The following is a 16,658-nucleotide window of genomic DNA, read 5'->3' on the forward strand; positions in this document are numbered from 1 at the left end:
TGAGGAGAAAAAACTGTCTCAATCCCTTCACAGTCCCCTACAGATTCCATTTCCTGAATTTCTTCAGGGAAAGAGGAATCTCTTCTTCTTTTATCAGAAACTGCTTTAACAAGAAGGGTCATAGCCCTGAACAAGACCCTGAGCCAAGCCCACTAAAATAGTCCTGTCCAGAGTAACTGACACAGAAGAAGATAAATGTTAAATTTTCTTGTCTTTCTGACAGGATTTACCTTTAAAACCGCGAATTGCATGGTTCGAGTGCTCATATGAGCGACTCGAAACCATGAAATTGATAATGTCGACAAACCTTCATGTTCGAAAATCAGCAAATCGAACAGCAGATTTGCTGTTTTTCAAACATGAAGGTCGAAGAAAAAAAAACAAAGTGTAAAACAGGGGGCAAGCCCCCCTGGGGCTGCGCCCCCACACACCCCCTTACTTTATTATTCTAACTCCAAGATCGCACTACAGTGGAGAAAGGAACCATTTTCCGATCCTGACTATAGTGCAATCCGCCCCTGAATGTCGAATGTGCAATGAGCGAATCTCACTGTGCATTCGCTCATTGCACATTCAAACTTTTTTTCCGTTCGGCGTTTGCAAATCTTGCAGACTGCCTTTCGGACATGTTCTGTTCGCCCTTCTGCAATACGCGGTTTTAAAGGTAAACCTTCTGACAGGAATCGGGAAAAAAAACAGACTTGGTATTGCCAACATCATCTTCCCCAGGGAAGGGCACAGCATGGACAGATTCCCTGGCCCCTCTCCCATGACACATAAGACTGACTCTCTTTTGCCAACCAAGGGACCCCCAGCCACCACAGAGGACATGACTGACCCACAGGGTGCATGGTGGCTGTATGGACTACATCAGAGGGATCCAAAGAAAAATTTAAGTGGTCTGAGTAACCAGCTTTGGCCGTAGTGCAGTCATCCACCTGTGGCTGATGCAAAATAACAGCCCGCTATGCTGGCAATGCTGTTTAGTTAACTTTCTTTTTGTGACTGGAAGAAGGTACAACTGATGTACTGGTACTTTCTAGTTACATTCAAGCTGAAAATGGTACTTGTTTCCAGGAGAAGCTTACCAGCAAAAGTGGGTAAAATAAGAAATTAGCCAAAATGTAACTTCTTCCCCAGATTAAAAAAACAGTAAAAAGCACTTGTACTTCTAGTTCAGAAAAACAAAGTTTTCTTAAGTAAAATAGTAATGTGGAAGGTTTCCTTCCAAAGGGAACTTATCTGCTCAGCAACGCAACAATGTTAGCCGACCATCGATTGTCAAAAGACCACACAGGAGAGCTCTTCCCGATGTTCGGAAAGCTCTAAAGTGTTCAGTGGCCAAACCTACCTTATTAGTCAACTCAGCTCGAGCTAACAGTTTTGGCACATGAAAAGTACCCTGAAGTTTTGGAAGCTAGACAGCTGTTATATCCTGTGTAAGATTTAACCCATACAGCTAAGGCTACGGTAGCATCATAAATCGTAATGATGAACATTAGCATTTATGCCCTGCTCTGCAGCTCACTCTCCCTCCCCTTTCAGGTTTTCTTCTGTAACTCTACATCTGAAACTAGTTTTGCACCTGCTATCTGTAACATCTACTTAGGACTTTAATGGTTCTGATGATGCCATCTCTTGTTTTCTCCACTTTAGAGTTACAATGATAATTTTGGTGCACACACACACTATATGTGTAACAACATCTGAAGACTACAGCCTTTTTCTAAGGTAAGATGCTCAAAACTGCATTCTCTGCATGGCATGGTCTTTTCAGAGAGCTCCAAAGCAGTAATGTGATTTTTTCCTGCAAACAACCCATATTCCTAGGCTGCACATTATCCTGTCTGCCTTTTATGATACTTTCAAGGACTGTCTGAGGGACACAAATTCAAACCAAAGGGGCTGGGGAGACTGTTGGAATTAAGAAGCCACCTTCAACCCTGGACACAGAATATCAAAATGCCATGAAAAGAAATCCAAAGCAAACAAGAGAAAGAGATATGGGGGGGGGGGGGGTTTGCACTGTCTGCTCGTGGTTTGCTACTAACACTGAGAATTAATGCTGTTCCAAAATCAGAATACTCAAAATATGCCCTTTTTGTCGCTAACAGTTTTCTATCACAAAATAAAACTACATTCCACTTCATTCTAACAATGCAAGTTCCTGGTTACCAAGAAATACCTTGACACACTGGTCCATAAAAGAGAAACATTTCTAGACTCCGGTTTTCTGTTATCTCCCACAAAAGTTTTTCAGTTTTAGCAATATTTTCAGAGCATTGAAACATTCCTAATAAGACTTGCTTTGCAGCTCAAAAACACCAATACCAAGCTTTCCGGAGCAGTGTGCCTAATTTGTCTTCCATTTCCAAAACACTCACTAAGTGCATGAGATTTCAAATGCAGTCTTAGAAATACTGTGAGAGGTATGGCTCACTTCCTTTTGTTGCTGATTGTCCATGATGCAATGGTTTCTTCGCTGGTACATTTCAATAGACATGCCACTGAAATAAATTCCTCCATCCTGTTTTTTTAGCCACATTGCCTCACTCTTGGCATGTTGCTGTTGAGCACACAATACTGTGAATTTTATAACACTGTACTTAAATATCAAAGTTTAGATTATTCTGTAGCTTTAAAGGAACACATTGCATTTCTCCTGATGACCCCATTGAGATCATCTCCATCAGAATCAACTTAATTAAGACAATGGAATCATGTGGTGAATACAATCGCTGTATCCTGTAGTTTCCCGTTGAATAGGAAGTAAAGAACAAGAAAGGAGCAAGTGTTTTTCAACAACTTGTACTACTCTGTCCAACACCCGGACCAAATGAAAATCATGATTCCCCATTCTTTAAATTGTGTTCATTTGTAATAAATACCTGGACTCTGAATTTTCTTTCAGGCCATGGCTGCCATAAGAACTGCTAGCCACTACTGGGTTATCTGCTTGTTATCTGGTCCAGTTGAAGAAATGCTTTTTACACATGCTGTTACATCACGGCCTTTAAGGAACCATCTGTGTTCCTCAATGAAAAAGAAGATATGACCATAAAGGTGCAAAGCATACTTTAACATTCTCCTGTACTGTTCTGTCATCCCTCCCAAATAAAATCACCTTTGCTCAGTAAATGCAGATCTATCACTGTTTGCCTCTTGCCTCTCTGAAACAATCTTACTTCACCACATCTAAAAAAATAGCTTTCACTTTTTCCTCTACTCTTCATTTCCTAGAGAAGTCCCCCACCCCATTCCCTTAGTTTGTCTTCAACCTTGCTAAAATAAATGGTCTTAAACTTGCTTCTTGAAGTAATTATTTACACAACATTTTTATTCACTTTTTTGTTTCCTTCAACTGACCATCAGAAGATCCCCAGTGCATCTCCTACATCGTCAAGTCTCTCTACCCCTGCTGACCTTCCAAGGAGTAACTTTAAACAAGGTTTGGGGCAGGTTAGAAGTTCAAGGCATCCTGGGACATGTCAAACTGCTGCTGGGAGTGTTTTTCCTGTTCTATGCCCCTGACCACAGGTGCCCCACTAACATGCAGTAGATAGACATGAAATGGGTGAACTATGCCACTCCACTCTTCACTTCTACAAGGAGTCGATATTGATATGCCACCCCACCCACCCTAAACAAGTACTCTGTGGTTCTTTCCCCAGCTTCTGCCATGGAACTGTAACCGGTTGTGTGCCCTCTTTATGTTCCCTCCCTTCTTCCCCGAGGACAGGCACATCTATCCTCTCCTGCCAGCACCTAAGTCACCAAAGGCACTAATCAAACCTGGGTCACCTGGAACTTAGGGATTTACCCCTCTATGCCACGGCACTACTATCTATGCAATAATAAAGCACTTTTACGAAAGATATCCCTTTTCTCTGCCCAACATCAGATAAGAATTAAAAAAAATAGCAGAAAATGCAGACTGGGCACTACATCTGCACCTCCAGTTCACAAAGTTCTTCTTTCCTACAATGTGTGTTATATAAAATTATTTACCTGAAGTTACAAAACATTTGTGGCATGAGAGATAAACTACAGTGCAAAAACTGGCAGATAATATCAAAAGTACCTGCTCAGAGACAGGGAAAGCTTACACTCCCTACTACAAATGAAGTACAACGTTAAAATGAGTTTTGGGCAATATGCTTTACTTAAAAGCTATCCAAGCAAACATCAGAATGGCATTCGTTTATACAACTGTTCCTCAGCCAGCCTACTGTTACTTATTTATTTATATTTAAAGCAGGGCACTATGGTGAAGGGTCACCAAATCAAAACCTGAAATTTAAAAAAAATATCCAGCTGTAATTTGAAACCAAAAAGTAAGTGGTCTGTGAAGTGATGGTAGTATCATCTTGTGTATTTTTAGGCTGACTTTGCATACACTCACTTGTTTGAGCACGTTTCTGTAACTGATGGCAACATCCCAGACTTATACCTCGGTCCACTGAGCATGATGATTCAATATGACATCATATAAAAGTGCATCATTTGCTATAGGATCACCCCCCCACCCAAAAAAAATTAATTCAAATACACAGCTTGACTTTTTACTTTACTCTTGAAATCGCCAGCATAGCTCTCAACCTTCCATCTCCAAAACGAGGAACACTCGCCTACATACTGTGGAACAAATAGGCAAAATGTGGAACACATACTAATGGCTTACTAACAACTTCATTCTAGGAAGGTCATAGAATGGCTAACATATGCTGGTTTTACTTATAAAGAAGATTCTTTAATGAATTAATATGATTAATTTCTATTTACCATGGATTTCACTTAAAAAATTGCTAACACTGAATGTGTGACAGACTCTTTCAATGCAGAACTTTGAGGAACTTCGAGGAACATGAACTTTTTAAGACCCCAAATGAGGTACGTTCCTCGTAATGAGGTACACTTGAGAGGTATGATCGCCAGAACAGTTTTACTTAGCTTTCTCACACTCACATGTGTACTGCTAAACTGTCCTGTACATGACAAATAAAGAAACAGCCAAAGATAAATAGATGGCATTACCAATGAGCAATTAATAAGAACTACATTTGTGCAAATTAACTGCTCATTACTGAAACTTTACAGTAACCTTTAACACATACACGCGTGCACTGCCACACACACACACACACACACACACACACACACACACACACACACACACACACACACACACAACATACCACTCGTTTTTCTCGGAAGTCGATACCAACTGTAGTGATGAATTTGGAGTTGAACTTTCCATCAGTGTACTGGAAGAGTAAGCTGGTCTTTCCGACTCCTGAATCACCCAGTGCTAGGAATTTGATGAGGTAATCATACTCATACTCACAATCAGCCATTATGTGACACAGACTCTGACCTCTGACCTGTGAGAGAGAAATCACACAATACATTCAGCAATGGATCACAGTATTGCATTTACAAATTCAGTGCTGCACTAGAAATCTGTATCCAAACTATCAATACTGTATGGGAAACATGCATCAACTCATTCAGTTCTGTATTGCAAACTTTTTCTGAACAATGTGCACAACTGAAGCACATTTTTCAAAGTATATCATCTTATTTTCCTTTTTAGAAGCTTGTAAAAATACATTAGAAGACCAGATGACACTTTGCAGACTTTTGTTATCAAACATCCTGAAGTTTCAAGTTATTTCTGGCTACTCAAATGCACCAAAAAAATCAATGACTGGCAGAAACACAGAGCTTGTAATGAATGGAAATACTCACAGCTCTGCTACATATGAATATAAACAAATAGTAACTTACTTACATTGACTCTACTTTTAAATGAATTAACAGTAACTTGGCTCTAGTCTGACTGCAGATGCAAAGGTTTCTTACTTGCAAAGGCACACAATTACTTGAAGAGGTGTCCACATACATGACAAATACCAAGCAATCTGTATTACAGTATAATTTTTATGCCTGATAAATTATACTGATATCGTTCAGATCTCTGAAGAAGACAAAATCTAGCTTTCCAAAGCGAATTCACAACTTTTAATGACTGTAATAAAGCCATAATACTGTCACAGCTGCATGTACTTTCACTGCTAGTAGTCCTGAAACAAAATGTAATTGCCCACAAAGAGTACTTATAGTGAAATTTATACCTCTTCTCTGCCTTTGATATCTCCTTTCTGCCGGAGATGTCCTAGAATTATCCATGCAATCCTGGTGACCCATATTATGCATACAGTGACTATCACTATCAGATTACAATTTATTAATTTACTTGACATTTGTTGACTAGGTTAGTCTGACTGGGCAGTTGCCCGTTTTCAGTGAAGACCCAAGGGAAAAAGCTCCATAGGATACAAACAAAATAATTTTATTTATTTTATTTAGCATTTCTTTTACCAGGAAAAATCCAACTGGACAACAGGTGGCCATTTTCAGTGGAGTCCTGGGGAGAAAAGCTCCAAGGAAGTAACTGTGTGAATACACAAGTTTGATAACAAGAAAGCTAACATACAGGTAAAAAACAGTTAAATGCAAAAACAATCACATAGTACATTCAGGAGGTTACATATCTACAGTAACAGTACAATCAGTGTAAATAAGATACTCAGGAGTAGGTCGATATTTGTACAGTCAGGAGGTTACATGTCTACAATAACAGTACAGTCTGTGTAAATAAGATACTCAGGAGTAGGTCGATATTTGTACAGTCAGGAGGTTACACGTCTACAATAACAGTACAGTCTGTGTAAATAAGATACTCAGGAGTAGGTCGATATTTGTACAGTCAGGAGGTTACACGTCTACAATAACAGTACAGTCTGTGTAAATAAGATACTCAGGAGTAGGTCGATATTTGTACAGTCAGGAGGTTACATTTCTACAATAACAGTACAGTCTGTGAAAATAAGATACTCAGGAGTAGGTCAATATTTGTGCAGTCAGGAGGTTACATGTCTACAATAACAGTACAGTCTGTGTAAATAAGATACTCAGGAGTAGGTCGATATTTGTACAGTCAGGAGGTTACACGTCTACAATAACAGTACAGTCTGTGTAAATAAGATACTCAGGAGTAGGTCGATATTTGTATGATCAGGAGGTTACATGTCTACAATAACAGTACAATCTGTGTAAATAAGATACTCAGGAGTAGGTCGATATTTGTACGGTCAGGAGGTTACACGTCTACAATAACAGTACAGTCTGTGTAAATAAGGCACTCAGGAGTAGGTCGATATTTGTACAGTCGGGAGGTTACATGTCTACAATAACAGTAACAATCTGTATAAATAAGATACTCAGGAGTAGGTCGAGATTTGTACAGTCAGGAGGTTACATGTCTACAGTAACAGTACAATCTGTGTAAATAAGATACTCAGGAGTAGGTCGATATTTGTATGGTCAGGAGGTTACATGTCTACAGTAACAGTACAATCTGTGTAAATAAGATACTCAGGAGTAGGTCGATATTTGTACCGTCAGGAGGTTACATGTCTACAATAACAGTACAGTCTGTGTAAATAAAATACTCACATAGTACAGTCAGGAGGATACGTGTCTACAATAACAGTACAGTCTGTGTAAATAAGGCACTCAGGAGTAGGTCGATATTTGTACGGTCAGGAGGTTACATGTCTACAGTAACAGTACAATCTGTGTAAATAAGATACTCAGGAGTAGGTCGATATTTGTGCAGTCAGGAGGTTACATGTCTACAATAACTGTACAGTCTGTGTAAATAAGATACTCAGGAGTAGGTTGATATTTGTACGGTCAGGAGGTTACATGTCTACAATAACAGTACAGTCTGTGTAAATAAGATACTCACATAGTACAGTCAAAAGGATACATGTCTACAATAACAGTACAATCTGTGTAAATAAGGCACTCAGGAGTAGGTCGATATTTGTACAGTCAGGAGGTTACATGTCTACAGTAACAGTACAATCTGTGTAAATAAGATACTCAGGAGTAGGTCAATATTTGTACAGTCAGGAGGTTACATGTCTACAATAACAGTACAGTCTGTGTAAATAAGATACTCAGGAGTAGGTCGATATTTGTACAGTCAGGAGGTTACGGCACTCAGAAGTAGGTCAATATTTGTACAATCAGGAGGTTACATGTCTACAATAACAGTACAATCTGTGTAAATAAGATACTCAGGAGTAGGTCGATATTTGTACAGTCAGGAGGTTACATGTCTACAATAACAGTTGAATCAGTGTAAATAAGATACTCAGGAGTAGGTCAATATTTGTACAGTCAGGAGGTTACATGTCTACAATAACTGTACAATCTGTGTAAATAAGGCACTCAGGAGTAGGTCGATATTTGTACAGTCAGGAGATTACATGTCTACAGTAACAGTACAATCTGTGTAAATAAGATACTTAGGAGTAGGTTGATATTTGTACAGTCGGGAGGTTACATGTCTATAATACCAGTACATTCTGTGTAAATAAGATACTCAGGAGTAGGTTGATATTTGTACAATCAGGAGGTTATATGTCTATAATAACAGTACAATCTGTGTAAATAAGATACTCAGGAGAAGGTCGATATTTGTACAGTCAGGAGGTTACATGTCTACAGTAACAGTACAATCTGTGTAAATAAGATACTCAGGAGTAGAGGTTACATGTCTACAGTAACAGTACAATCTGTGTAAATAAGATACTCAGGAGTAGGTCAATATTTGTACAGTCAGGAGGTTACATGTCTACAATAACAGTACAGTCTGTGTAAATAAGATACTCAGGAGTAGGTCGATATTTGTACAGTCAGGAGGTTACATGTCTACAGTAACAGTACAATCTGTGTAAATAAGATACTCAGGAGTAGGTCGATATTTACAAGAAGTGCATTGCAAGTGACAGTATGTTGTACGCATTGGAGGCTTCACTGGGTAGTCTGCCTACAGGGCAGTGAGGATTCAGGGGGGGGGGGGTCTTTGCAGTTACAGAGAGGGTTAGCAAAGAAGTGTGCTCTAAGGAGGCCTTTGAATGTGCTTATGTGATTTTGTAGTCTGAGTTCAGGTGGGAGTGTGTTCCATACTTTTGCAACCTCATGGGAGAATAGGGCTTCTCCAGAGTTGTTCTTACATGGATTGACTTCAATCAGGGATTTGTTACTTGATCGTAGTTCCCTGGTGGAGTTGTAACATGTCAGCTAGGGCAGGGGTTCTCCCAGGATGGTATATAATTTGATGAGCTATGATGAGATGGTGATAGCGTAGCAGGTTTGGAAATTCTAACCAGTGTAGTTGAAGCAGGGATTGGCAATTTTGGGAGTGTGATCTACTATTGGCAGTGAACCTAGCTATTTTGTTGTAGCATGTGGAGAGTTTGTTCAGGTCGGTTTTAATAACGTTGGTAAGAACTGGAGAGGCATAAAGCAATGTTGGTAAGAGATGAGTACTGGCTATTGTGGTTCTAGACTCAGGGGTTAGGAAATGTTTCCAACGCTAGAGGCAACCTAGTTTTTTGTGGACTTTAGAGACAGTTTGTGATATTTGTTTTTTTTACTTAAGTTGTTGATGTGACACCTAGCAGTTTGGCCTCATCTACTGGGGTGATGAGGGTGCTGTTGGCTGACAGGATGGTGAAGGTGGGGGGAACATTGTTTAGTTGGGTGGAATAGCATTAGCTATGTTTTTAGGGGGTTTAGTATCAGTTGGTGGTTGTTTAGCCAGTTCTCTACCTCAGTGAAGGATTCCTGGGCTTTACGTTGTAGTAGATGGATGTTGAGTGCTGAGCAGATTAGGGTTGTATCATCTGCATACTGGACAATGTTGGCTTTAGTGGTTGCTAGGTGGAGATTATTTGTAAATATGTTGAAGAGAAGGGGGCCAAGGATTGAGCCTTGTGGGATGCCGCATGTGACAGGGAGTGGGGGGATAGGGAGTTACCCCATTTGACAGATTGTGAGCGGTTGTTTAGGTAACCTTTAAACCATTGTAGGGTGGGGTTATTGAAGCTGAGTTCAGAGAGACAGGTGCAGAGTTTGTTATGGGAAACTGTATCAAATGTCTTGGATAAGTCTAGGAAGGTGGCGGAGACCAGTTTCCCTTGGTTCCTGTGTGAGTTTCTGGTATTGGAGAAGTTGATTAGGGCAGTGTTGGTGCTGTGGGATGGTCTGAATCCATGTTGGGTTTTGGATAGTAGGTTGTTGGTTAGTAGGTGGGTAAGGAGTTGGTGATAGATATATTTTTCTAGAAATTTTGAGAGAGGTGATAGGATAGCAAAGGGACAGTAGTTAGAGAGGTCAGTAGAGGGGTCACCCTTGTGGAGGGGGATGATATATGAGGTTTTCCAAAAGGATGGAATGGTGCACATTGAAATAGATCTATTAATGAGTAGGGAGATGGGGTAGGCAATGGCTTTGGATGCCATTTGGAGATACTGGGCTGGGAGACTGGACTAGGGTGGTAGGTTTGAGTTTTGCTAAAAGTTTTTGAATAGTTGATGTTGGTACTGGGTTAAGTGAGAAGGGGGTGGAATTAGTTTGGCAGTTTAGGGATTGTGGTTGGGTTGTGGGTGATATATTGTTTACTAATTTAAGTATGGAAGAGGTAAAGTAGTTATTGAAGCCTGTGGCTATGTCAGGGGTCAGTGCCTTTGATGTCTGGAGGTGGTGTAGTGTTTTTTCTGGGCTGGAGGATGTTATTCACTGCGGCCTAGAATTTTGTATAAGTGTATTGAATTGTAGTGTATTGAATAATGTATGACAAAAGTAGATCACCAAAAAAGAAGAAATACAGTATATGATTAGTGCATAAATTAAAATTACAAAATATGATCAAAAGAATTATCAGGTACAATCAAACAGTTACAGTTTGATATTCATTAAGAATTAGGTTCACAAAATTGTCGTACATTTTGGGGTAATGTACAATTATCCATTCTGGGTAAGAAGTGTTGAAATACAGCCTACATTTTTGACATAGGTGACAGAGGTTAATTTAGAGTCAAAAAACAGATATTAAGGAAGAGAAAAAGAAGAGGGGGAGAGGTAGATTAAGTAGGAACAGAGCAAGAACAGGTCCAGGATTTTAATAGGTGGTCTTTTAGAGTTTTCTTGCAGCAATTTGGCTTAGAAATAGATCTTAAACTTAGGGACAGTTTGTTTCATGCCTTGGAGGTTGAGTGATTATAGAGGAGTTTGCCAATGGTTCTCCTGGGATTGTAGATTTGCAGGAGGTGTTGCTCAGAGCTACAGAGTGTGCGAGTAGGACTACAGAGATAGACTAGATCAGATAGTGCAGGACAAATGTTGGGTTGGTACAGGCAGGAGTGGGTCAGATGTAGTTGAGGAAGGAGGAGTTGATGTTGAAATTTCAGCCATTGTAGGTTTTTAAAGATATGTAGTGATGACAGCGATAGGGTTGATTTGCTGCAAATCTGGCAGTTTTAGTGTATGTTAGTTCATGTTTGGATAAGAGATTGGCTTGGCTTGGAGATTAGGAAGGATTGAGGCAGCATATAGTAAAGTGGGGAGTAGGTAGGCTTGAGCAAGAGAGAGTTTAGCTTCGTTTGAGAGACATTTATTTTTAGTTCTGTTGAGCAGGTCAAGTTTTTGATGAGTCTTTTTGTACAGTTTTGGATATGCAGATCAAATTTGAATTGGTCATTATTATAACTCCTTACAGTTTTGTGTGTGATTCTACATTAATAGGTGTATTTTTTTAGGAAGGAGACAGAGACGGTAGATTTGTGGTGTTGGAGAAATGTTGGGAGGAAGAGGAATAGCTTGTTTTTTTTTTTATGGTTAAGTAGGAGTTGGTTAGATGCAAGCCATTTTTCGACTGAGTGGAGTGAGTCTTGGGTAAGGGTAAGGAGGTTGGGGAGATTGTCAGGAGGAAATTACAGTGGAGTCATTGGCATACTGTATTAAAGAAGAGTGCGAGCAGGAAGACTGTAGGTCATTGATCATCATCATCTTCTTTCGGCTGTTCCCATTAGGGGTCGCAACAGCAGATCATCTGTTTCCATTTCACCTGTCCTCTGCATCTTGCTCTTTCACACCAACCACCTGCATGTCCTCTCTCACCACATCCATAAACCATATCTTAGGCCTTCCTCTCTTCCTCTTACCTGGCAGCTTCATTCTAAGCATCCTTTTCCCAATATACCCAGCATCCCTCCTCAGCACATGTCCAAACCAATGCAATCTCACCTCTCTGACTGTCTCCAAACTGTCCAACCTGAGCTGACCCTCTAATATACTTATTCCTAATCCTGTCTACCATCATCACACCCAGTGCAAATCTTAACATCTTTAACTCTGCCACATCCAGCTCTGACTCCTGCCTTTTTGTCAATGCCACCGTCTCCAACCCATACAACATAGCTGGTCTCACTACCCTCTTGTAGACCTTCCCTTTCACTCTTACTGGTACCAGTCTGTCACAAATCACTCCTGACACTCTTCTCCACCCATTCCACCCTGCCTGTACTCTCTTCTTCACCTCTCTTCCACACTCACCATTACTCTGAACTGTTGATCCCAAGTACTTAAACTCATCCACCTTTTAGCAATTCTACTCCCTGCATCCCCACCATTCCTCTACCCTCCCTCTCATTTACACACATATATTCTGTTTTAGCCCTGCTGACCTTTATTCCTCTCCTCTCTAAAGCACATCTCCGCCTCTCCAGGGTCTCCTCAACCTGGTCCCTACTCTTACTACAGATCATAATGTCATCTGCAAACATCATAGTCCACGGGGCCTCCTGTCTGATCTCATCTGTCAACCTGGTCATTACCACTGCAAATAAGAAAGGGTTCAGAGCTGATCCTTGATGTAATCCCACATCCACCTTAAACGTATCTGTCACTCCCACCGCAGTCCTCACCAATGTCACACTACCCTCGTACATATCCTGTACCACTCTTACATACTTCTCTGCCACTCCCGACTTCCTCATACAATACCACAACTCCTCTCTAGGCACCCTGTCATATGCTTTCTCTAAGTCCACAAAGACACAATGCAACTCCTTCTGACCTTCTCTGTATTTCTCCAACACTCTCAGAGCAAACATTGCATCTGTAGTGCTCTTTCCTGGCACAAAACCATACTGCTGATCACTAATCATCACCTCCCTTCTTAACCTAGCTTCCACCACTCTTTCCCATAACTTCAAGCTGTGACTGATCAGTTTTATCCCTCTGTAGTTACTGCAGCTCTGCACATCACCCTTATTCTTAAAGATAGGTACCAAAACACTTTCTCCACTCCTCAGGCATCCTCTGACTTTCCAAAATGTCATTAAACAATCTGGTTACAAATTCCACTGCCATTTCTCCTAAGCACCTCCATGCTTCCACTGGTATGTCGATGAAAATGTTAAAAAGTAGGGGTCCAAGGATAGAGCCTTGGGGAACCCCTGTTTGGACAGGAAGGAAGGGGGAGAGAGCAGAGAGCCATTTTACAAACTAGAGTCTGTTGGAGAGACAGCTAGATAACTAGGAGACAGCAGAGTTAGAGAGATTAAAGTTAGATAGTTTAGACAGAAGTAGGTTGTGGGAGACCGTGTCGAAGGCTTTTGAGAGTTCAAGAAATAGGCAAGAGACTAATTTGTTAACACAAGATCTAGAGATAGTTTGAATAAAATATATTAGTGCTGTTGAGGTACTATGGTTAGGGCAAAAGCCATGCTGAGTGGGTGTAAGGAGATTTTCCTGAAGGAAGAAGGTGATCTATTAGTTGCTTGTAAATGCATTTTTCGAGGATCTTGGACAATGGTGACGGAATGGCTACTGGCCTGAAATTAGAGGGATCAGTAGAGTTACCCCCTTTGTGTAAGGGTATAACATAGAATTTCTTCCAGATATCAGGAACTGTGGCTTCTTGTATTGATCTATTAATTAGTATGGAGATGGGATAAGTGATAGAATTAGTGGCCAGTTTAAGGAAGAGAAGAGGAAGGTTATCGGCTGAGGGAGAACAAGTTTTAAGTTTGCTGAGAAGTGATCTGATATAAGCTGTAGGAGTGGGCTTAAGAGAGAAGGATGTAGAGTATATGGAGAGTGAGGGGGATATGGTAGGGTGGCAACTTTATGTCTTTTTTGGTTAAATTTTGAACGGAGTCAATGAACATGAATTTAGAAGTATAGCTGTGTCTAAAGCAGAACTTTTGGGACAGGGAGAAGGTGGAAAGGAACTACCTGGATGTACAAGTTTGTTGATAGTATTCCAGAATTGTTTGGAGTTAGAGTGATGGTCAGTTTGTGATTTTAGGCAAAAATTTCTTTTGTCTTGAATAATTTACTTTTTAGTAGAACTGCGAAGTTGTCTCAAACATAGAAGACTGGAAGGAGATTTGTTTTTTTTTCCAGTTTTTCCAAGCAATATTTCTTTTGCGCATGACAGTGCGTGTGTCTTGTGTCAATCACGGGGCAAAATTAGATTTAGTTCTAATTTTCCTGATGGGGGCTAATGAATCTAGAGTGCTTAGAAAGATGGAGTTAAATTCAAGAACAGCTTGTTCTAATGAGAGGTCATAGAGGAAGGACCAGTTAATAGAATAGAGTACCTGGTTAAAGGTGTAAGGGTTAAAGTTGTGACACATTAAGGCAGTCTTTATATTAGTGGGGTTTGCAAATCATGAGGGGATGTCTTTAAACAGAGGGAGGTAGATGGTCACTAAGGCTATCTAACATTGTAGTGGGGTTTTGGTATAGGTTAGGACTGGAAAAAAGGATCCAATGAAGTGCGGTGCCGGTATTGATGCATTTGTACAGGCTAGTGGAAAAGTAATTTATTGGGAGAAACAAAGGAGGTTAATACTAGAAGTTGTCGAGTCTGAGGTTAGCGAACACCAGTCTTTGTTTACGTCATCTAATATAATAGTTTCATAGTAGACAGTTTGAGGGATCCAGGAAACAAAGTAGAGTCTAGGGTAGAAATGTTGTACCGGGGGGAATACAGCTAGTAGAAATAGCAATCTTTTTATGGTTTTTCAATTTGCAGTTTACTATAAGGACGCCATGGGGTAGAAATTTGGCACTGACAAAGATAGGGGTAGAGGGAGAACTGGTTAGAGTATAGAATGGCTACACCCCCCCTTTTTTGTTTAGTCTGTCCTGGCGAATTATATTTTAGCCAGTGGGTAAGATTTCAATGTCAGATATGTGGGGTTTTATCCAGGTTTCTGAAAGGTTGAGATATATCCAAGAATGTAGGTAGGTGACTTTGTTTAATAAACTTTGAATACTGAGGGCAAGGAAAGTTAGGTGTTTGGAAGTTGAGGAGGAGTGAGTTTGAGAAGAGGGAACTAAGTGGGGGAGGGAAGATAGAGTGGAATGAGAGGAGGAACAGGAGAAGGTGACTGGACCTGGGTTTGGGTGAATATCGCCTGAGAATAGTAATTTAAGTACAAGATGTTTTGGTTGTGAAGATTTGATGTACGATAAGTGGTATTTTAGTTTAGGTTTGGGTGGCACAGAGAGCTGTAGGAATAATTTAATTCTGACTAGGGGGGTGTCATTATGATTGAATAGGGCAGGAGCAATAAGGAAGGAAAGAGTAACTGAGAAGCTTGATTCTGGGTAGGTGATTGTAGAGGTGGGGTTTTTGTGTGTTAAGGTGTGATGACAGGATGAAGATACAGGGAGAAGAAAGAGCAGGGTAGAGGTGAGCAGAAGGTGTGTCATGTTGGTAGGTTAGCTAATGGCAATTATAAGGACAATTTGAGAGATAAGTGCAAACAGATAGAAGGCAATGTAGAGGTGAGGTGAAAGGAGAAAGAATTATGTGTGAATCTGGCCTGACCTGATGGGAGGAGGAGTGTCTAAGTAGGGAGGAAGTAAGAGTAGATTGGATGGCTTGGAAGGAAGCTGGGACTGGCTGGAGGGAGTGGGAGGGATGGATACAGTAGAAGTGTAGAGTACGTGGGGTTGGATGGGAATTGGGGTAGGGTAGGGGACCATAGTGAGCCTAAACTTCATTTCATCTCCAGTATACACATGGTAGAAATCATTCCTTACATAAGTTACCATGGTTAATGTTGACTGCAATCATAACCACAGCTGTCAACTGTCGAGCTTATTCCTGAATGTGCAGAATTTTGCCTTAGATATTTGGTCTGTTCCTCTTAAAATGTATTTTTTTCAGGCAATTCTATGAAGACTGATGCCACTTAATAATGAATGACATGTATCTGATTCTCAGATTTCACGTCCTTCAGAAAATGCATGCTAATGCAAAACCTGTCATTCTAGCAACTTTCTACATTTATAACAGTAACGTTTAAAATTTGTCCGTGATTTTGGGCCTCGTCCCCATTATTTCTGGCTTTGTCAACATCTCTTGCACTTATATGTTTAGAGTTATGTCCATAACACACCTACCACATTTGTCTCAATATTATCCTTCTGTATCCGAAACATGCATTAGATATTATTCTAAGATTTTCTGTATTTGCCTTCATCTCTCCTCATTCCTCTCAAACTACAAACATTGAAAATACATAAATGATCCTTGAAAAGTAAGTATATTCAGCCAAAATTCTTGACATGCAAGTAGCATAAGATTTGAATATGAAACAGCACACAACTCTTCCCACTTCTAGTAGGAATGCAGGATACTACTCAGAAACGCATTTAAAAACAGTGATGAAAATGAAGGAAAAACTAACATATTAGAGACAGTGTAACATCTGTAGCCT

At 40.3% G+C, this 16,658-nt stretch overlaps 1 protein-coding gene across 6 annotated transcripts in view; it reads right to left on the minus strand.

The window, feature by feature from the left end:
• The window catches only part of RAB27A (RAB27A, member RAS oncogene family), a 1,055,478-nt gene that overhangs the window by 199,949 nt on the left and 838,871 nt on the right, over nt 1-16,658 (minus strand). For all 6 annotated transcript variants that reach the window (XM_044078949.1, XM_044078945.1, XM_044078950.1 and 3 more), the window contains one exon: nt 5,196-5,381. In XM_044078949.1, the coding sequence (XP_043934884.1) occupies nt 5,196-5,354 (159 nt within the window). In that variant the 5' untranslated portion in view covers nt 5,355-5,381. The remainder of the gene's footprint in view (nt 1-5,195; nt 5,382-16,658) is intronic.

The sequence above is a fragment of the Protopterus annectens genome, chromosome 7.part1 (assembly GCF_019279795.1).
Source record: "Protopterus annectens isolate FY-2018-M chromosome 7.part1, PAN1.0, whole genome shotgun sequence".
NCBI classification, from domain to species: domain Eukaryota; kingdom Metazoa; phylum Chordata; order Ceratodontiformes; family Protopteridae; genus Protopterus; species Protopterus annectens.